Here is a 20,791-nt window from a genome sequence, read left to right as displayed (position 1 = left end):
TTTACCCTGCCACACAGCCCCACAGGGGTCTGGGTGCCCCCACCCCAAGTCCCATGAGACCCTGGCATGGGTGGGAAAGGCATGGGTGCCCATGGAGGGGGGACACACACCCCTAAAGCCACACCTCCCCCTCGGTCTAGCCCCAGCCAAGGCTTTGCCCATTGGTTTCCTGCAGCTCCCTGCCCACCCAGCAGTGGTATTTAAGGCACCCATGTGTGCAGCACGGGCTGGGGGGTGCAGGATGGGGTGGCTGCTGGTGCTGGGTGCTGCCATGCTGCTGGGTGAGCACCCACCTTGGGGGGGGGGTCAGGGTGATGCCCCTTAGCCTGGGCACTGTGGGGTCCCTGTCCCCATGCCCGGAGCAGGGCAGGGGCAGTGGGCACACTTGTCCACCCCAAGCCCTGTGGTGTGCAGGGGGGTCTGGGATGCCCCGAACTGCACCATAGGGAGAGCAGGGATGGGGGCTCTGGGTCAGCAGGGACTGGGGCTCTGCTCTCTGCCCTGCCACCAGCACAGGGGACAGGGAGCCAGGGAGCAGACCCTGCTGTAAGGGGTTAATGAGCAGCATAAAGGGCTTTGGGGCATGGATTTGTTCTTCCAGGAGCAGAGAGCAAAGCTCCCCTGGAGACCCCCACATTTGGGGACATCTACCACGTTACAGGTACCGCCTGGGGAAAGGGCACCCCAACGGGAGCAGGGGGTCTGCACCTTCACCCATGGGTGACGCTGTGAGGCCATGGGGGGCTCCATCCTTACTCAGGGCTCCCCTCCCAGCCAAGGGCTCAGGGCAGGGGGACAGGGGATGCCTCTGGGTCTCAGTCCCTCTGTCCCCACAGGAGTCATCAGCCTGCCCTATGCGGAGATCAGGGAGCCCTTTGAAGCCTGGTACAACCTCAGCGGGGGGAAGAGCCGCATCCAGTACTATGATGGTGGGTGCAGAGAGGGGTCCGTTCCATCCCCTGACGCTTCACCACCCGCCCTAGGACCTTTGGGTGCCTCCTGGGAGCCAGGAGGTGGGGTTTTGGCTTGGCTTTCGCACTGTCCCTGTCCCCAGGCCAAGTGATCACCTACCAGCTGGGCTCCATCGAGCCCTTTGGTGCCAGCTTCAAGGTGACTCCCGAGACCACGGAGACGGAGGTGAACGTCCGCAAGTGCTTCCGCATCAACGGCACCGATGGGGACCTCATCACCCCGCAGAGCGTCTTCCCCAGCCTGGAGAACTTCAAGGTGAGCCCTGGGCATGGTCCTCCGGGATGTGGGATGGGGCAGTGGGTGCAGGGTGTCTGGTGACTACCTCCCTCCGAGGGCAGGTAAATACAGGGTACCTATAGGGCTGGATGGGCCCATGGGTGATGATGGAGGTGACAGGGATGCAGCTGGGGTGCCCCCACGGGGCACGGTGCTGGTGTGGTCCTGGTCCCTAACTCGTGTGCTGTGCCCAGCGGGTGCGGGACGAACGGTGCCAGGGGCAGCCCTGCGCTGTGTGGCAGAACATCTCCTATTGGGGCCACAAGAAGAACGTGTACAGGCTGCGGGTGGGCAGCTCTGCCCATGGCCCCGTGCCCCTGCACTACGAGGTGCGGGGCTACAACAGCCTCCTGGGGTCTCACTACGACAAGTACGAGATCACCTACTCCTCCTTCAGCCACTGCTTCCCCCCCAGCGTCTTCCAGCTCCCCGAGGGTGAGTGTCCCCATCCGCTGCCAAACGCAGCACCTTTATCACTTGTCTTCATGCAAGAGCTTCATCACTTGGGTGAATTAGTTTGGTGGGGAAAAAGCAGGGAGAAGTGGCATTAGTTGGGTAGCTGGGGTGATGTGGGTGCTTTCCGAGCATGGTGCTGGGTGAGATGGCTCTGGAAGAGGGTGTGGATGCAGAGGTGCATCCAAATAGAATCACAGAATCCCAGCCTGGTTTGGGTTGGAAGGGACCTTAAAGCTCATGGTCCCACAGGCAGGGACACCTCCCACTACCCCAGGTTGCTCCAAGCTCCATCCAACCTGGCCAGCTCCAAGTCCTTATGCTGGAGACACCAGAACTGCACCCAGTGTTCAAGTGGGGCCTCAGAAGAGGGCAGAGGGGTGAAAGCAGAGTAGAGGGGCATATGGGATGGACAGTCCCACTGGATTTGGGGTGCTCACGCTGTGCCTTCTGGCTGGGGGTCCCCACTCAGAGGGGGGAGCTCATGAGCTGTGTCCTCATGGCAGGGGTGCAATGCAAACAGTGGCCCGCAGCCGGCCCCGAGCACCGCATCGTGGCCAACCCCATGCAGGAGTTCGTGGGGCACCCACAGGTGATGGACCACGTCCACCACCGCCTCTTCCACCGCTACAAGGAGCGCTTCAGCAAGAGCTACAGCAGCGAGGAGGAGCACGAGCATCGCAAGCGCGCCTTCATCCACAACATGCGGTACGGGGTGACGGGGAGCCGGGCTCGGGGATGGGATGCTCCTTGCCTCCCGCAGCATCCCAGCAGGTGGAGGGGTGGAAGCCCTCACGCCGGGTGATGGTGCCGGTGCCAGCTGATGCCGTCCCCGGCGCGGGGCAGGTTCGTGCACTCCAGGAACCGCGCCGCGCTCTCCTACACGCTGGCCCTGAACCACTTGGCCGACCGCACGCCCCAGGAGCTGGCTGCACTGCGGGGCCGCCGCCGCAGCCGGGCCCCCAACACCGGGCAGCGCTTCCCCAGCGAGCTCTACACCGGCCTCATCCTGCCCGAGAGCCTCGACTGGCGGCTCTATGGTGAGGAGGGTGCTGGGGCCATGAGGGTGCACGGGTACAGCCCAGCTCTGCGCAGCGGGGTTTGCATGGGGACAGCATCATCGTCCCCTGCTCAATGTGTCCCCAGGCGCTGTGACCCCCGTGAAGGACCAGGCTGTCTGCGGCTCCTGCTGGAGCTTTGCCACCACGGGTGCGATGGAGGGTGCCCTATTCCTCAAGGTGGGAGCGGGACCGCGCTCCATGGGGATGGCTGGGGCACCACGAGGGTGCCTGTCCCCATCCCTGCAGCGTGTCCCCTCCCCAGACCGGTGTGCTGACCCCCCTGTCCCAACAAGTCCTCATCGACTGCTCCTGGGGCTTCGGGAACTACGCCTGTGACGGGGGGGAGGAGTGGAGAGCCTACGAGTGGATCAAGAAACACGGTGGCATCGTCAGCACCGAGTCCTACGGGCCCTACCTGGGGCAGGTGAGGGGGGCAGGGTGCAGTGCCACCCCCTTCCCAAGCCTTCCCCCCCCAGACCATCCCTTTGGCAGCGGATGGCGGCTCCACTTTGGCTTATGGGTGCTGCCCCCCTCACCTGCTGAGGGACCCCAGCGCCACCCCAGCCTCCTCCCCACAGAACGGCTACTGCCACTGCAACCAGTCAGAGCCGGTGGCCCAGCTCGCCGGGTACGTCACCGTGGAGCCGGGCAGTGCCACGGCTCTGAAGGCTGCGCTGGTCAAGCACGGCCCCGTGGCTGTCAACATCGACGCCTCCCACAAGTCCTTCGCCTTCTATGCCAACGGGGTCTATGAGGAGCCCCGCTGCGGTGAGCCCCATGTCCACGTCCCACTCGCTGGGATTGGAGAATCCGGGCAGAGGATATGGGATTGGGAATGAGCTCCAGCTCCAAGGGATGGGGAATGAGGCGGCTCCATTGTCTTCTCCTTGCCAGGCAATGAGACAATGGCGCTGGACCACGCGGTGCTGGCCGTGGGCTACGGGGTCCTGCATGGCAAGAGCTACTGGCTCATCAAGAACTCCTGGTCCACCTATTGGGGCAACGATGGCTACATCCTCATGGCCATGAAGGACAACAACTGCGGTGTGGCCACTGCTGCCTCCTTCCCCATCCTGGCCTGATGGGACACACGTGTCCCACCCCGTCCCCTCCGTGTCCCTGCAGGCAGCTCCAGATGGATGGGGGCTGGCAGAGGGACATGGGGCCCTGGGAGGCAGCTGTGGGGCAGAGGGATTAGCTGAGAGGATGCTCCCAGCCCTCTGGAAGAGGTAATTTACCATTATAGCAATAAAAGCCTATAGAAGTGATCCTGTCTGCCACGCTGCCAGCTCCAGCCTGTCCTCTGTGAAACACAGCCCTTGCCACGGCTGCCTCCGCACCCCTGTGTGATGAGTTTCACCCAGTGCTCACCCCTTGGGTTACACGTGGCCAAACCGCACAGGTTTCAGTGCTGGCACCCCCCTTCCCAGCAGCAGGAATAAGTCCGAATCATTCCATAGACGGTTTGGGTTGGAAGGGACCTTAAAGCTCCTCTCGTTTCCTTCCCCTTGTTCCACCCCCTGCTGCAGTGATCGCTGCACTGATGGCTGTAACCATCCTCACCAGGGCTGCGGACTCCAAGGCGGTGCCTGGGAGAGGCACGCTCACCCTGCAGGCATGATGGGCTTTATTCTGTCTTTGCTTCTCTTGGCTGCAGCCAGTGAAAGGCGCTTTGACAAACAGGGAAGCGGCACCTGGAGGCTCCCTTTGGAGACGGGGTGCTGAGCACGCAGGGGAAAGCTGGAGGCTCTGCACCCCAGGGGAGCTCAGAGGATTTAGCACCAACCTTCCCCATGGCCAGCCCCTTCCCCATGCCCAACCCGCCCCTTCCCCAGGTTCAGCCCAGCCCCTTCCCTACACTCGGCTCGGTTCGGCCCGACTCGGCTGTGCTCGGCTATGCTCAGATCGGCAGGGCTCGGTTCGGCCCGGCCCGGCCCGGCTCGGTTCGGTTCGGCTCGGCTCGGCTATGCTCGGCTCGGCCCGACTCGGCTGTGCTCGGCTATGCTCAGATCGGCAGGGCTGGGCTCGGCTCGGCTCGGCTCGGCTCGGCTCGGCTCGGCTCGGCTCGGTTTACCCCAAGCCAACCCCCACTTCCGGGTCCCCTCCCGCAAAGCCTTGTGGGACATCCCCCCCTTGAAGCGCGCGTCATACGGCGGAGGGCGGGGGGCGTGGCCTATTTGCGTCACCGCGTGACGTCAGCGCCGCCCCTTCCCCACCGCCCGCGGAGGGAAGAGGGCGGGGGAGGGAGGAGGAGGACGCGAAATCGCTCCGCCCACTTCTGAGGCTGAACCAATCCGGGCGGCGGGATGGCGGCGCTGTACGCCTGCACCAAGTGCCACCAGCGCTTCCCCTTCGAGGCGCTCAGCCAGGGCCAGCAGCTCTGCAAGGTCTGGCGGGGCCGTTTGTGAGGGAGAGCGGGGTTAAAGGGGTCCGAGGGGTCGTAGAGGGACGGGGTCTGCTTGTGGCGGGGGTCATAGGGGGGCTGGGGCGGCTCTTGGGGGCCTCAGGGCACGTGGGGGGCATGGGGGAGGTGTTGAGGGGCTGGAGGCGTGGGGGGAGCTGGGAGTGTGCGGTAATGAGAGACTGCTTGTTTGCCAGGCGGTGCTGGGGGGTGTCCGGGGGTGCTGGGGGTGTCCGGGGGTGCTGGGGGGTGTCCGGGGGTGCTGGGGGGTGTTCGGGGGTGCTGGGGGTGTTCGGGGGTGCTGGGAGGTGTCCGGGGGTGCTGGAGAGGGATTTATGGGGCCACTGGGGGCGAATTGGGAGGGAGGTGGGTGATGTTCTTGGGGGAAGTCTGTTTGGGATGGAGGGTTGGAGCGTTGACAGGGGGAGAGGCTTGGAGCGTTGGGGGATCCAGGGATGTTTGGAAGGGACTGGGGATTCTTAGCGGGGATCTTCTGGTATTTTGGAGAGGGGTGAGCTTAGGGGCACCGTTTGGGTTGGGAAGAGCAGAGGTGTGGGTACGTGTGGCAGCACTCTGTTCCTGCCCCGGGAGGTGAGGCCAGTGGGCGTTGGGCACAGATAAGCCCTCCCTTTACCTGTGACACACGTGGCTCCTGCCAGCCTCCCGCTGCTGTCAGCAGCGTGACTGTACCGGGAGGAAGTGTCCTGCCTGGTGGGTGGGTGTGCGTGGGGTCAGCGGGTGACCTGGGGTGTGGGAGGGAAGCGCTGCCTCTCACCCGGTGCTGCTGTTCTGCAGGAGTGCCGGATTGCACACCCCATTGTCAAATGCACTTACTGCAGGACTGAATTCCAGCAGGAAAGGTAAATGCCCTCTGAAGTGGGGGAGCCCAGTGTTTTCTATAGAGCAGGCACACCAGAATGATTCCACCCCTTCAGTGACTGAGCCTTAATCTCTAGGCTGTTGCTGTGGAGGACTTGGCCTTCTTCAAAGGTCTTCTAGGCAAGTCTGTGGTGTCTTTAAGTGTGCACTTTTTGCTTGGTTTGGTTTTTGGTCAGTGCTTAGATGCATCTTGCGATGAAGGAGCTGGGTGCACCTTCCCACCAGCTTCCCTCTCACCTGATTTCTGGTACCCAAAACTCATTTCCTAATGTGTTTTCTTTATCTGTGCAAGTTACAGAGGAAGAATTGGTAACCCCAGTTGTGTGAGACGTTCTTTCCTATGTGTGTTGGACAAAACCACCTCTGCCCTGCCCTGCCTTAACCTCCTCATCCAGTCACCAGTGCTGAATCACGCTTGCTGCCAATCAGCCGGTGCTCGGACTCCTGTATTTGGGAGGACCTGGTGGCACCTGGGGATGCCTTAAGTAAAAGCTGCCTTTTGTAATAGCACTTTCAGGCAAATTATCCTCAACCAGATGGGGATAAGAAACACACTTTGATATCTGAGTCCCTAGTGAAGACGAATACAGTCTCGCCACTAGAGACTGAGCACAGGGGAGACTGGGATCCTAAACCATGGATTTAATGTTCTTTGGGGAAGTGTTAATGGAATGATCTGTCCTTCTCTTTTAATAGCAAAACCAACACAATATGCAAGAAGTGCGCTCAGAATGTGAAGCTCTACGGCACAGTAAGTGAGCAGCAGCCTTTGTTCCTTTCGTCTTCCTCGTCTATCCTGCTGGCTCCCAGAGCAGTTTATGGGCTGCTCTGTTGTAATAGCACGACTGATCAATAACATGCAGGTCCCTCAAGGGTGAAGCTTTTACCTTTTCTCTCCTTTCACACAGAAAAGAGCAGCTCTGCATCATTTGAGGCCAGGAAATGGACTATTGGGTAGCCGATAGAAATGAGAGCGTGCTTACACAAAGCTGAGATTGCTGCAGGAAGCAGTGCTAAATCTTTCTTTCATGCTTGTCTGGAATCTGAAAAAGAGATTTGGATTGTATTATAGATTTTCCAGTTATTTTATTGCACTTGATAAGTGGTCTGGGTGCTAAATACACTTAGCTGGAGACCAGGAGTCCAGCTGCGTTACGTCTCGGATTGGAACAAGGAAATACAAGCTTGGAAGTGACGGGGAGAAGCGGAAAGAGCAATGTATTGGTGTAATTAGAAGGCAGTGCTATATTTTCTCTCTGTTCTTGTTTCTTAAAGCCCAAACCCTGCCAGTACTGCAACATCATAGCAGCATTTATTGGAAACAAGTGCCAGCGGTGCACAAACTCGGAGAAGAAGTATGGCCCTCCACACTCCTGTGAGCAGTGCAAGCAGCAGTGTGCCTTTGACAGGAAGGATGATAGGAAAAAGGTCAGTATCTCTGTAAAAGGAGGCCAAAAAGGTAAAAAGGTTGATCACAGTGGTTGTCTGTCCACACCCTTCAGTATTTGGGACATAGACTGAAGGAGCTGGAAGTGTCATACCTCCGCCAGGAAGCACATTCCATGCTTCTGCCACCCTTTGCTTCAGCAACACAAGTGCTTCTTAGGAGGCTTGAAGCCTTGTTCCTGCAGGCTGTAACCACCCCTTGGTCCTTTGGGATAATGCACTGATAATCCCTGTCCTCAGGATGAGACCCTTGCTGTTTGGGTTTGCACCCTGGCACAAACTGTTCCTTGGCATTGCTTTGAAATCCCACTTGAGTTAGCCTGTCCTGGTGAATGGGTGCTGTTAGATGGGCTGTAAGCAAAGCCTGGCAGAGGCTGTAGTTAGGATGGAGAAGCTTCTTTTGAGGAACCCTGTCTGCATTGTACCAGCCATGCCAGATGCACTGCTAACCCTTTCCAGGCACTTCTTGAGTCACTGCTTGTTCATATGTGATCTGAAGCCTGAAGTTGCTTCTTGCCTTCACCCTGTTTGGTTTGTGGGCTGAAAACAAGACCCCAGATTGCCCCACTCTCACGTTGCAGGTGGATGGGAAGCTGCTGTGCTGGTTGTGCACGCTGTCCTACAAACGGGTCCTACAGAAGACCAAAGAGCAGTGCAAACACCTGAGCAGCTCCTCCCGAGCAGGCCTGCAGGAGAAGGAACAGTACAGCAGGCTCAGCAGTGGCAGCCACTACAACAGGTAATCCGCGTGTACAGGGTGAGCAACTGGGGGGCCTGGCTGCTCCATGCTCCTTAGGTGCACTTCCTAAAGGAACTGGGAGAAGCACCCACCTTCAGTGATGGGTTTTGGGCTGTTGTTCAGGAGGCTCTGCCTAAGTGAGGCTTCGCCAGTTTGCAAAGCCCACTGTGCTGGAGTAGACTCGTAGGCCACCAGTGCTTAAGCTTCCTGAACTTGTATGTAATTCCAGCTCAAGTGCATGTGTGGAATTCCGTGATTTGAAATGGAGATTGGGAGCAGCAGTTCTTCACCTGCCTACTGCTCTGACTGACGCACTGGTGCCTGCTTATTTTTAGTCTCCAGCATTTTTTACCATTCTTGTGCTAGAAAATACTGGTTTAATGGGCTTAAAGTGGGTGGGAATATTTATCTGCTTCTCTCTCTTCGACTGCAAGTCATTCAGGTTCTGACATCCCATTTCCTCATTTCTTTTCCAGCCAGAAAACCCTATCCACCTCTTCTATTCAGAATGAAATCCCAAAGAAGAAAGCCAAGTTTGATGCTATATCTGCCAATGGTGACAGGTGAGCCTGGAACATGGGGAAATTGGGGGTGGGCTGTCTTGTTTTCGAAGTTTTATATGAGACAGAGTGCTGTGTGAATAGCAGGAAGCTATGCTTGAGTTTTGGGACATCGAGGGGCTGCGTTAGCAGCTCTCCAGAACCTGGCAGCCCAGTGTTCCTTGCCATTTAGGCATAAGTTTGAAGAGGAAATTAATACCTAGTGCCTGGACCTGCTAAAATAGAACCTGCTCCTTGGCTGAGCTCCCTGGAGCCAGATCAGCTCCAGCCTCTCCCCGCAGTTAGAGGGAGAGGGGGGCTCTTGGCTACGCTCTTGACTTGAGCTCTGCAGCCTTTGTGCTTTTGGGGCTATCAGCCTGGTCTGCAGGGAGGCTGCCTTGGAGGAGAGGATGGAGACTCACCTCCTGTATCCCTCCTCTGCTCCCAAGCCAGAAGCTTGGCTGGAAAGCATCAGATTCCATCCTGATGTCAGAGTTTGTGCTGGATTGATGCTGCGTGCGCAGCGGAATGGGAGATAGCAGAAACGGGAAGATTGAGGTGGATTTTGATTGATTTTTTTATGGTCTTGTACATGCAGATTTTCATTCCTGCCTTTCCTCTCTGCTTCTCAGCGTTCCTTCCTCTCCCGAGATGCTTTGTCCCCCTATCCAGAGTGCCCCGTCCACGCTGGCGCCGTGGGCTGCTTCCCAACAGAGTCTCGGTGCCCACCATTGTCCTGTTTCTCAAGGCACTGACATCCTGAAGTGAGAGCACGAGTTGTTTTCTCCCCTCTTGCCCTCCCTCCTTCCCTGGGAACTGCCTCATCCATGGAAACCATCCCTCTTGGTGGATCTCTGTCCCAACAGCAGTGATTTGGGAGCACAGAGCATAGGCTCATTAGTGCCAAAGGGTCTGTTAGAACCACTGGTAATGAATGAATCACTACCTGCCTTGAATGTCATCTTTTCAGATCACAGATTGCATCTGTGCTATAGATACCACTGACACCTTGTCAGCAGTTGTTCATGTTTGAAATGCTCCAATGGGAAGTAGAACTCATCTGAATTCAGTGCTGGTGGAGCCAGAGCAGAGACTGGAGCTAAGTCCCTGGTAGAACTCATGCAGCCCATTAGTATTGCAGCAGCTTTCCCTCTCGAGGGGCTCCTGCTTGCCTTCTGAGGCTGTAGGACAGCACCAGGTATTGCCATCTGCTCACTAAAGCCTGGGCTAACAACTCACTGTAGTAGCCCATTTGTGTAATACCCTGCTGCAGATTGGTGGCTCGGCTTCGTGAGCGAAGATTTGGGAAGGGCTTTAACCATGCTTACTACAAGCACGATGACCAAGGGCAAGTGGCCAAGAAGGAAAAGGTCCCCAGCTCTGGCATCAGTTGCTCAGTCATTCATGTGCAAACCAGAAGCCTGTCTGAGAGGAATCAAACGCCTTCCTTTGCTCTTGTTGTGAGCCTGGCTCCTGCCAAGGCTCTGCTCCTTGCCACACACTATTTGATGACTCCCAGCAACAAACTGGGGGTAATTTTAGCAACTCCTGAAGAGCTCCAGCAATGTGCTGTAGGAAAGGCAGGCAGCAGCTGCCTCAAATAGACCCAGGGCTCTGCTTCTGGAGTGCAACAAGAATGGTGGTTCATTATGTGACGTTTTGGAGTCGCTGGGTAGGGGGTTGTGGGGTTGAGACCCCCCCAAAACTCCTTCTTCTTGCCCCATTATGTAGAAGATTGTTAGGGTCTGCTGCAGTACAGTGTAGCCTGGAGTGGGGTGAGACACAACCAGCACCTCTTCACTGCTGAGATTAGCTGTGCAGCACATTCTGACTCCAGCCAAATTTCCAGCGCAGGTTGGACAGGGCTTGGAGCAAGCTGCTCTAGGGAAGGTGTTGCTGCTGTGGCAGGGGGCTGGAACTGGATGAGCTTTAAGGTCCCTTCCAACCCAACTTATTCCATGATGGAACAGTCATTTGGTTCCTTTTTTGTTCAGTAGAGAGGCAGGTGTCTTTGGAATTGCTCCAGTTTTCCCTCCTTCTCCACTGGAAGCAACAGTAGCTCATCCATGTGCTTCAGAGACATGCGCTTTATCCTGCTCAGACATGGAGAGCAGTGGCCCCCTGTCCTATTCCAAGGGGCTGTGCTCACATACGTGACAGGAGGGGATGCTGCCCACTGGCACCCACTCGTGGGTGCAGACCCCGGGGACAGGCACCAGCTCTGCCTGCGGCTCCTGAGTGCTGCTGATCCTCCTGTCCCTTCTTCCCGCTGGGTGGCAGGGCTGGGTCTCCCCTTCCTTGCTCCACAGGGAGAGGGAGCTTGGCAACAGGAGCTGCCAAGGAGGGAGCTTTTCCTGCTGGAGCTGGTCAGGGAAATGGGAGCATCTCCTGGCACTCTTTGGCAGGAGGGAAGCTTGCTTGGGTGTCAGCAAGAGGGAATTAGTGAGGAAGCTTTCTCCCTGTGGTGGCTGGGGTTTTAATCTATCCTTTCTCTCCTCCTCAGCATATTTGCACTGAGTGGGAAATGAAAGCTACTGTTAGTAACAAGCTTGCACACAGGAAGGTGCTGGAGCACCCACCATCATTGTGCACAGCCTGCACTCGGGAAACCCGGGAATAGTTTTGAAATGGAAAGATTCCCAGCATGTATGAACCTCTTGTGCACTTGAGAGCTGCCCAGGGTGAGCAGCACAGTGATGGGCGCAGAGACCTGCCGTATCTCTCAGCGTCTGTGATGCTGTCCCTGCTTAGCTTCCCCCTGTAGCTCCCCAGCACTGAGGTGGAAAGAGCCTTTCCTTCTGCCCTATCCTTGCTGGTGAGTCCAATTGGTGTGCTTCTAATCAGAGAATGGGTGATTTCCAGACATGATGAGCAGCCAGTCCCCTCTGCCTTGGTGGCCACATGGGGCCTGGAGGTGTCTTGACAGAGGCAGTGACTGAGGTTCAAACCATGCCTTCCCCAGCCCACTGCAGCTTTAGAGCTGAATGCAGGCTTTAGGACGTGTTGACTTACTCTGGAGGCTTTAAAAAGAGCTGGCCTTCAGGTAACCCTGGCTCTTGATCTTTATAGCAGATCTTTATATTATCTATATAGGCCTGATAAGGGCCAGACTTGAAGTAATCTCCTAGGCAAAGCTTTGTTCTTTTATTGCTGTTCCAGTTTAATTCAGCAGTTTCAGGTGTGTGTGGCTGGGAGGGTGCTGCCCTTTTAACACACCAAGAGATAAAAAACAGCTTTACCATGACAGCAGTCAGGAGCAGACAGCAGGCAAAGATCAGGTGAGCTCTCTGCGCCTGTGGCTGCAGCTTATCATATTTTGTGATGTGAAATAGTGCACACTGCAAGGCTCTGTGTGGCTGCCCAGGTCACTGGCTGCCTTGTAGGGGAATGTAGGGATTACCAGTGCAGGTGGGTGACTCATGTCCAGGTAAGTTTTCAGCTGGTTGTTTAGGGTTAGAGTGCCTGGTGGTGTGTAAGTGCAGCTGTTCCTCTTCCTGGAGAGAGCCTTTCCTGCTCTGAACTCAGTGAGGTTTTGCTGTACATCCAAGAGCAAAGAGAGTTCCTCTGTGTTTGCATGAAGGTTCATTAGCTTCATTCCTGTCCTCAACTCCTGGGTTTGAATAAAGATCTGGACTGTTGGAATGGTTGCTGCCGACACTGGTTGATGGTCACCCATAGCAGTGCTGCATCCCTGCTGATTGTGCAACAACACAACTTGATATGGCACATGAAATCCCTGTTCCTTGTGTTCCTGTGGCATCCAGAGCGGGGATACAGGTGCCCCCTGCGTTCAAGGAGTGTGTCATTAAATGATTCCTTTTCTCCTCCAGTACCCTCTGGGCGGGGGGGTTTCCCTGCCTTGGTGAAGAGAAGGGGTTGTGATGAGAGCCTCTCCCTGTTCTTGCTGCAGTTTTTCTCCAGACCTCGCCCTGGACTCTCCTGGCACTGACCACTTTGTTATCATTGCCCAGCTGAAGGAGGAAGTGGCTACTCTAAAGAAGATGCTGCACCAGAAAGACCAGATGATTTTGGAGAAGGAGAAGAAGGTACAGCCCTTGGCTTGCTTCCCCCCACATCAGATGCTGACATCTTCACACAGATCACACTCCAATGGAGTCTGGCTTTATCTTGGGAATGAGGAAGAGAGTTTCTGGCTGCACTCCCCCAGCATGTTCCTGAACTCATCCAGTCTCACAGAGTTTCTGCAGGGTGCATGGGGGTGAAGGCATTAATCTCTTCTTCCAGCTCACTTGCTCCTGACTGGTTTCTTTGCAGATCACCGAGCTGAAAGCTGACCTGCAGTACCAGGAGTCGCAGATGAGGGCAAAGATGAACCAGATGGAGAAGACACACAAGGAGGTCATGGAGCAGTTACAGGTGACAGCTTTTTTGTTCTCATTTGCTAAGCTCTGCTGGACCCAGGAGTGACTGAGAACAGTCACTTGTGAGCTGCTGCACACACAGCTCTGTTAATGCTCCTCAGCCCTCTCCTCTCTGTCCTGCCAGTTCTGTAGCAGGCTGCAGTGCATTGTAACCCCTATTTATATTCACCTTGCTGCTCTCTCCTCTTACTCTATTGTATAGTTGAGAGGAACCATCAAACTCATTTTAGCTACTGCCAAAATCAGGTTTGAACCTGTTTCTCCAGACTGTAGAACCTTTGTCTGCCCCCCTTTCTAATGTGATTTATGGGACCAGCAACCAGAGAGAATAAAAGCTCAAGCAACAGCTGTCAGTTCCTTAGCATTGGATCTCTGGAGTCCAAATCAAGCAGGTTTGAGGGAACAGGGAGAGCAGGATTCCTGTCATGGCCGTGGAAACGGTAGGCAGACAATCAGCATGAATACCCTGTGAGCCACCAAAGAGATCAGGTCAAAGGGGAGCTGGTTACAGGGAAGAAGGCAGGCACAGAAATGAACTTTGTACCCTTTAATTGCTCTGGGGGATGGAATGATCTCAAGCCCTAGCAATGAGAAATAGGAGGGGCTAAGACAAAAGGCTTACATTCCCCTGGAGCAAACAACCCCTCCTCCAGCAACACACCCCCAAGTCACTGATCAGAGTGGAAGACAGGTTCTGTCTGTGTGTGTGTAATGTGCAGAGGACTGGATGTGTTCCCATCCTCATGAGCACTGGTGGGTTGTGTTTGAGGGGCTGACAGAGCCACTGATCCGTGCTCTTAGCGATCCTGCACTGCCCGTGTCAGCCCTGAGCTCTCTTCCTCCTGTTTGGGTGTCCAAACGCTCCAGTTTGGAATAGACATTGCCATTAGCCCAAACCTCCACTTTTTGCTTGCCTTGGCCAGGAGGTCAAAGGCTAAGAGGAAGATGAGCCCTCCTTGCAGTGCTTTCCTGCCTGGAATACATTCTCTCTGTTGTGTCCCAGTGTTTTCCTTCAGCTGGTGTTGACTGAGGCTCTGGAAACTTCTCTTCACTGATGCCAAATAAAAGTTCACATCCTCTCGGTGTACTGAAGGTGCCTTGAAGTGTTCCTATGATTCACTGTTAGAATATGCTGTTGCTTTGTCTTTTTTTTTTCCATGGGGGGAAGCAGGAGTTGCCTGTATGCTTCCAATCTGCAGGAGGCAAAAGAAGCTGCTTTACTGTGTGCAGCAGTGGAGCAGATGATTTAATTCCTCTTTACATAGTCATTCATTCACTGAGAACGAATGCAGAGGACCTGTATCTGTCTTCACACAGGTTTTACCCCTTACCCTACTTCTGGAGCATGGTTTATCATAGGCTAGGAGATGATTTATCTCCTAGAATAGAGGAGAGTGAGCTCCAAAGTCTGGTAAAAGGGGCTGGAGAGCCTTGTTTGTAAGTTGATCTGAGTTTTAATTAAGTGCAAACCACAGGAAGTGGTGCTCTCATGGGTTTGGAAAGCTGGTAGGAATGCAGGGCTATCAATTCTTCCTTACAGCTGTGGGCCATGAGGGGTGGACCATCTCTAGGTGCTTAGAGATGAGATGCCAGACTTGAGCTCGTGCTGTGGTGCCACAGAGCCATATTCACCTCCTTTTTCATCTGCCTGCTTGAAGCCAGCAGTTTGTGGCCAGCCAATTCTAGGAGCCCAAGAACTAATGATGATCCATTAAATCCCCATTTTCACTGTGTTTCCAGGCCAAGAACAGAGAACTCCTGAAGCAAGCAGCTGCCCTATCGAAGGGCAAAAAGCCTGAGAAGTCGGGAGCAATAACCTCCCCTTAGAACCAAACCCCCAGTGTGGGAGCTTTCCCCAGCATTAGCCAAGGACTCTGGGAGACCTGCCTGAGCGCTGGAAGCCAAAACCTCAGTGTGGTCCCTCTCCCCCTGCTGCGGACTCCATGGAAACGCCTGGTGTGTGTGTGTTGCCTTTCGACAGCATCCTGAGCATGGCTGGTCCCCGTCCATCTCTGTTCAATACCAGCCTAGAACCACGGTGATCCATGGGGAGAGGTCCCAGCCATCCTAAATGTCTCTTTCAGTTCCTACCACTGCCAACCCTTTCTATTTGCAAAGAGGAACCTGCTGCATTAGAGACTTTGCTTGGTTCCCAACCTGCTGCTGTGAGGCAATAGCCATGGCCCGTTGGGAGCTGCATGTGGTGGGAGCTTGGTTTCCCTTCAGCTCTTCCCTTTTCAAAAGGAAGCTGATAAATCACCAGCCCGACAGACGTTACTGGAACATTGTGCCACTGCTGAGAATGCTTGGTCCAGCCTTTTTGGAAGATGCTCCCAAAATGGGGGCTTTGTATTTCTCTTGGAAGGGGGGTTTGGGTTTGTTTCTGGGTTTTTTCTTCTTTTCTATGGAAAAACCAAACTGCCTGGGGTTGTGTTTTCTTGTTTTCTTCCAATAGATTTCAGGTTGGGAGCCAGAGTGTAAGGATACAGGACACCACCCCCCCCTTCCTCCTGGTTACTTGGTGACCTGTGGGGCATTGATGACTTCTGCAGCTTGGTGTGATCAAGCATCTTTCACTTTGTTTCTTTACAAAAGGAGCATCCAAGGCTTGGCTGTGCCCTCTGCTCCATGGGTTGAGCTCCCCAGAGCTCCCTTCCAGCTGCAGAAGCAGGGCTTGGATTAGGAAAGTGCTTCCTCAGGAAGTGTTCTGTGGGGCTCTCCAGGGCTGTTCCTCACTGCTGAGCAGAAGCCAGCGGAATCAAAGGGCTATGAAAGCTCCCTGGAACAGGGACGTACTTCTTGGAAGCAGCCCAGAGACCACAGACCTCTGAGGTGAGCACTCCCCGTGCTCTGCCTCTTGGGGTGCAGCTCCCAGAGGGCAGGAGAGCTCCTCAGCATCCCAGCACCAGTCAGAGCATGAGGAGCCATGTGTGGGGCCGGATGCAGAGAGGAGGAGTGGGACATGGAACCATGGTCTGGTGCTGAAGGTGGATAGAGAGAGGAGAAACCTTTTTGATGCAGGGCTTTTATGAAGCTCTTCACTCGAGCCTGTGTTGATTGGGTTTTCCCTATTAAAGATGACTTTACTCAAGGCACTTTTTGGGATGATGTTGGCTCCCAGCATGGCAGGAGCATGCTGGAGCATCCGACCCAACGCCATGGGCTTGGTTTTGGTTGTATGGGTTTATTTTGAGGTGAAAACAAGAAGACAAAACTGAAGCTGTTGCCCTTTGCCAGCAGGGAAATACTACCCCAGATTTTCTACTTCACACCTTTTAGGATATGAGGTGCATTGGTGGGGCTTTTTTAACTGGGGGCTTTGCTTTTTCACCTCCCTCAGGGTAAAAGAAGAGGGAGAAGGGCCCTGTTGTATATATGATGGGGGTTTTTTAACTGTGCTGAATGGATCATGCACTCGAGTAGCTGATGATTTGTAGTCGAACATCGTTCCTTTGTATGTTTGTACTAATGGCGATTTTCAACGGGATGCTTTGATTTGTACAAAACTCTTTGGCGACTGTAAAAGTGTTTTCAAAAAGCCTCATCTGTGTCTCAGACTTCTTCTTTACCTGCCGGAAAACCAAAGCACCTTCCCCTGCCCACAACTGCTTTAGCACCTGGTGGTCGAAGCACCCATAGTGTTGCTTTGCAGTCTGGTTGCGTTTGGGACTGAGATGCTGGGTTTCTGTTGTTTGCTGCTTTCATTTCCCCCTTTAAATCCTCCTGATGAAGGCTGTTGCTAGGCTCCTTGTTACTTGGTTACATCCAGCTTCCCAGGACCCATCCAGCTGCATCCCACGGGATCTGGGCTGTATTTTCTTCCCAAAGAATGAAGGCAGAGCATAGAAACAAGAAGCCAGGAGGAAAAGGGGGGGTGCAGGGGAGGTGAGTAAGCACCATATGAAGCCTTCCCCTTATCCCAGCCCCAACTCTGGAGGAAGACCAGGGCTTTGGGCTTTGTTTCTTAAAGCTTTTCATTTCCCAACAGAAATCCGGGAGTGAAAACCTCCTGGAGAGTTCAATTTGGGAATGTCCCTGTCCTGTGGGAGCTGCAGGTCAGCGCTGAGTGCTTTCCCTGCCTGTTTACACCGGGCAAGGACCTGCTGTGTCCTTGAACGTCTGCTCCCTGCATTGCAGGGTGGGGAAAGGCAAATCTTAGCTCTCCTGCTTCGAGCCCTGCAGCCTTCCATTGTTTCTGCAGCGCAGGGGGATGCCTCCTACAAGTACCTGTGCCAAAAACCAGGGCTTAGTGCCTTCAATCAGGGCAGAACCCCCTGGGGATACACAGGGAGAGGGTTCCAAACCACTGTGCTTCATGCAATGTGTCCTTCACAGCGTGTCACTGAGCTGAGCCTTAAATCTGCAGCCTTCAGCAGCTCCTTATCCCTCTTCTTCCTCCTCCTTATGCTTGCTTTCAGGTGCCTGGATGACGAACTGCCCCTTGAGAAGGTGAGCTGGCACCTTCCTGCTGCTGCCTGAGTGTGCCAGCGGTGCTTGGCGCTTCCAGGGTGCTTTATCTCTGCTGAGCACAGCAATGGGAATGGGCCCAATTATCATGCTTTACAGCAGGGCAGGAGATAGATGAGAGCTGATGTGCCAAAGGCTGAGCTCCGACCCAGCGGGGAGAGCTGGAGCCAAGCAAAGAACCTCCTGGTGTCTGCCGGGTGGAGCTGCAGGGAGATTCCAGCTGGATTCAGGGAATTGCTGCACTTTCCAGCCAGGCATTGGGTAAGAAATGGCTGGCTCCTGCCTTTACCTGGTTTATCCAGTGCTTGCAGATGGATACATGGATATATTCAGTTCATTTTGGGTTGTGATTGCTTTATTCCAAAGCTTTAGGAAAACACAGTTTTCATAGTAACTGAACACACCTAAATAGGACACATGGATCTCAGCCACTTGCTAGTAACCAAATCCAGGTAAAAACTGAGTTCCAGGTTTTTTCCCTATTCCAGTCCTTTCAGCTGAGCTGATCTTTGGCTGTGCCTTGCCTGAAGCTCAGTGCCTCTGCAGCTGAAGGTGCTTGGGTTTGCAAAGCACTTCCTAACCAAGAGGATTAGATTTTAACCTGGTTTGTCTTAAGTAATTACTTGCCTAAATATCTCCTTTACCGTCTTGCAGGGCCCCTGGCAAGGATCTGGAGCTCTTTTGCAGCCTAATAGCATGTACCTGCAGCAGAACTAAACCTGCTCAAGCAGAAGTCAGCCGACTTAACCAGCCTGGTAATTACTCAGCACCACATTCCCTTCCATTCCTCCCTCATTGCTGGGCTTTCCTGGGAGCAGTGGGGGCAACAGGCTTTAAAATGGGCTTTAAAGAACCCCAACACTGAGGATCTTTAAATCCTTTCACGCTGTAGTAAGTGATGTGCTGTAGCTGAGCCAGGAGAGGAGAGCAGCAGCCTTGGGCTGGAGATGAAGGGAACAAACTGGCAGTGAGACCTGCTCCTTTGGGATGGAGTTTTTCTCTTTTTCACAAGATTTCCATGAAGAAAACTCAGCTGCCCTTTGCCTTCTTCCAAAGGGAATCTCCAGAGCTCCAGGAGTCCAAAGGTGTTTTGGCTGTAACCCCCGTCCTTACCAGTTCTGGACCAGCTCCACTGTGTTCAGTCCCTGCTCCCAGAGCACGTGGGGATAGCAGCTCCCTCCTATTGCTATTCCCAAAGCTTCCAGAGCAGTGAGGATCACAAACCAGTAGGAACCATTGTTTCTAAGGTATTTATGCTGGAGAAGACGTGTCCATCCTCCTTTGGTATAGAAACACCGATGGAGCAGGATGCTCCTGTTGGCCTCGCAGGTGCTGCAGTACCAAGGACCACATTAGCAGTGACCTCTATGGCTCCAAACGCTGCAGCTGCAGAGGAATCTTCTCCCCACAAAGGGGTGGGCTTCCATCTTCCAGCTCCCCAAGGCTTGGGGCTGGTGGGTTTTCCCACTGGAGGCTGTTAGTGGGGAGGTGTGGGGTGACCAGCCATGGGGGTGATCCAGCTCCCACATCTTCCTACAGGAGTGGGGCATGTGAGGAAGGGAAACACTTAATGATGGGTGTCTTATCTGCTCCAGGGGCTCCCTATGGACAGTCCCTGCATGGTCTCTGCTGCTTCCCTTTGTCCTCAGAGTCCAGGCTGGCCAAAACCACAGACCTGGTGATGTCCCAAACAGTTGTCCCCAGTCAACCTTGCTGTTTGCTCTAAGGTGACTTATGTTGAGCAATAGGCATTGCCTCTCTGCTCAGCTTCCTTGCAGCTCTTCGACCCAAGCGAGACTTGTCCAGTCAGCGTCTCGAGCACTGTCAGTCCCTAAGGAATTGCTGAGCAGTCGCTTGTTTCCCATGATTGGTGGTGCTGGGAACAGGGTGGTTGGGTTCAGCTCTCGGGTTCCTCTCTCGAGGAAATGTTGCATCTCCTTTGTCACCCTTTTTCCAAGGAATATTGCATTGGGCCTCACTGGAATGCTGCTGTGTGCCTGGGATCAACCAGCAGGGAGAAACCCTCCTCCAGTTGTAATTCCTTGAGGAGTAAGTGGGCAACAGAGCCTGGAGCACAAGTCTGAGGAGGAATGGCTGAGGGACCTGGTGAAGGCTCAGGGGGACCTTATTGCTCTCTACAAGTACCTGACAGGAGGTTGCAGTGAGGTGGGATCAGTCTCTGCTCCCAAGAAACAAGGAATGGGACAAGAGGAAACAGCCTCAAGCTGCACCAGGGAAGGTTTAGATGGAGACTGGGGACTATTCCTTCCTCAAAGGGTGCTCAGGCATTGGAACAGGCTGCCCAGGGCAGTGCTGGAGTCACCGTCCGTTGGAAGTGTTCAAGGCCAGGTTGAACAGGGCTTGGAGCAACCTGCTCTAGTGGAAGGTGTCCCTGCCCTGGGTGTGCTTTAAGGTCCCTTTCAACCCAAACCACTCCAGGATTCTGGCACCCGCATGGCAAGGTGCAAACTCTGGTGCTTATCGGCTGGGATGGGCTGACCTGGGGCTGTGGAACAGATGGGATTAATTGTGGGCTGCTCTGCTCTTGCTCCCTGCACCAGCGTGCCAGCTCCGGGGAAAACATCCTCCTGGCACAGCCTTTGCTGTCTTCTGATGGGATATTTTTACATCGGGTACTTGGCAGCATCTCCAGCGGGATCACTGCCTGGAGAGGTGAGCCCACCTCTCACCACAGCCCCGTGGTCCCTGTGGCCCTGTCAACGTGTCACCCTCGTGTCCAGAGCTTTTGGGGGGGGACGGAAAGGGGAGAGCAGAAACAGCAAAACACCCCTATAAATAGCAGCAGGGTGTTGGGTGTCTGAGCCGCGCCGGGAAGGGGACAAGGACAAGGAGCAGCCGTCCAGGGGGCATCTGACACTCTTGGCTGTGCCGCCACATTGAGTTCATGCCATGCTGGGTTAATGGGCCGGAGCTCGGGCCCGGAGCTGCTGGAAGCTGTTTCCAGGCAAATCCGGAGTTGTTTGTGCAGCAGCTCCCATGGGCTGGACTTTGCCGTGTGCAGGCTGCCGAGCAGCAGCAGGCTGTTATCAGTGCAGCCGTCGGTGGCTGCCCGCGGCGGGGGGATGAGGGGGGTACTTTTTGACTCCTTTCCTTTTTTATTGGCTTTGGGCCCTGTTGTTCCAGGGGATGGGAGCTGCAGCTCATGGGGCTCCCCC

General features: G+C 54.8%; 2 protein-coding genes across 7 annotated transcripts; both read left to right on the top strand.

Moving 5' to 3' along the window:
• The first annotated feature begins 181 nt into the window (after positions 1 to 181).
• On the top strand, positions 182 to 3,855 carry LOC134168755 (digestive cysteine proteinase 1-like). Of its 3 annotated transcripts, none has more exons than XR_009966661.1 (11): positions 182 to 281; positions 602 to 661; positions 837 to 929; positions 1,055 to 1,227; positions 1,443 to 1,683; positions 2,208 to 2,409; positions 2,548 to 2,741; positions 2,848 to 2,939; positions 3,056 to 3,186; positions 3,341 to 3,530; positions 3,657 to 3,794. XR_009966661.1 is itself a non-coding variant. In XM_062628776.1 (11 exons), exons 1-11 carry the CDS (start codon positions 212 to 214, stop codon positions 3,842 to 3,844), a joined length of 1,665 nt encoding a protein of 554 aa, XP_062484760.1. In that variant the 5' UTR covers positions 182 to 211; the 3' UTR covers positions 3,845 to 3,855. The 3 variants fall into 3 exon arrangements, 2 of the variants coding, with proteins under 2 accessions (XP_062484760.1, XP_062484761.1); XM_062628776.1 differs by having other exon boundaries at positions 3,025 to 3,186; positions 3,657 to 3,855; XM_062628777.1 differs by lacking the exon at positions 2,548 to 2,741 and having other exon boundaries at positions 3,657 to 3,855.
• A 1,196-nt stretch (positions 3,856 to 5,051) lies between these two features.
• Positions 5,052 to 20,707, top strand: FAM76A (family with sequence similarity 76 member A). 4 transcript variants are annotated; one of them, XM_062628811.1, is made up of 11 exons: positions 5,052 to 5,149; positions 5,959 to 6,023; positions 6,739 to 6,793; positions 7,318 to 7,470; positions 8,070 to 8,227; positions 8,704 to 8,790; positions 9,399 to 9,530; positions 12,677 to 12,812; positions 13,042 to 13,143; positions 18,270 to 18,370; positions 19,574 to 20,697. In XM_062628811.1, the coding sequence occupies exons 1-10, from the start codon at positions 5,069 to 5,071 to the stop codon at positions 18,330 to 18,332; spliced, it is 1,032 nt and encodes a 343-aa protein (XP_062484795.1). In that variant the 5' UTR covers positions 5,052 to 5,068; the 3' UTR covers positions 18,333 to 18,370; positions 19,574 to 20,697. The 4 variants fall into 4 exon arrangements, with proteins under 4 accessions (XP_062484795.1, XP_062484794.1, XP_062484793.1 ...); XM_062628810.1 differs by having other exon boundaries at positions 18,270 to 20,707; XM_062628809.1 differs by lacking the exons at positions 18,270 to 18,370; positions 19,574 to 20,697 and adding an exon at positions 14,889 to 16,692.
• The last annotated feature ends 84 nt before the right edge of the window (positions 20,708 to 20,791 follow it).

Source organism: Pezoporus occidentalis, unplaced genomic scaffold (genome assembly GCF_034315485.1).
Source record: "Pezoporus occidentalis ecotype Australia unplaced genomic scaffold, CSIRO_AGI_Poc_V1 ctg323, whole genome shotgun sequence".
Taxonomy (NCBI): Eukaryota; Metazoa; Chordata; class Aves; order Psittaciformes; family Psittacidae; genus Pezoporus; species Pezoporus occidentalis.
The sequence above is the reverse complement of the archived record's forward strand: the minus strand, read 5'-3'. Positions and strand labels throughout refer to the sequence as shown.

Coding starts and splice junctions, on each gene's coding strand:
- LOC134168755 (XM_062628776.1), top strand. CDS start 212: ATGTGTGCAGCACGGGCTGGGGGGTGCAGGATGGGGTGGCTGCTGGTG. Junction 1,684..2,207: donor CGTCTTCCAGCTCCCCGAGG/GTGAGTGTCCCC, acceptor TCCTCATGGCAG/GGGTGCAATGCAAACAGTGG. Junction 2,410..2,547: donor GCCTTCATCCACAACATGCG/GTACGGGGTGAC, acceptor GGCGCGGGGCAG/GTTCGTGCACTCCAGGAACC.
- FAM76A (XM_062628809.1), top strand. CDS start 5,069: ATGGCGGCGCTGTACGCCTGCACCAAGTGCCACCAGCGCTTCCCCTTC. Junction 6,794..7,317: donor ATGTGAAGCTCTACGGCACA/GTAAGTGAGCAG, acceptor TGTTTCTTAAAG/CCCAAACCCTGCCAGTACTG. Junction 13,144..14,888: donor AGGTCATGGAGCAGTTACAG/GTGACAGCTTTT, acceptor CTGTGTTTCCAG/GCCAAGAACAGAGAACTCCT.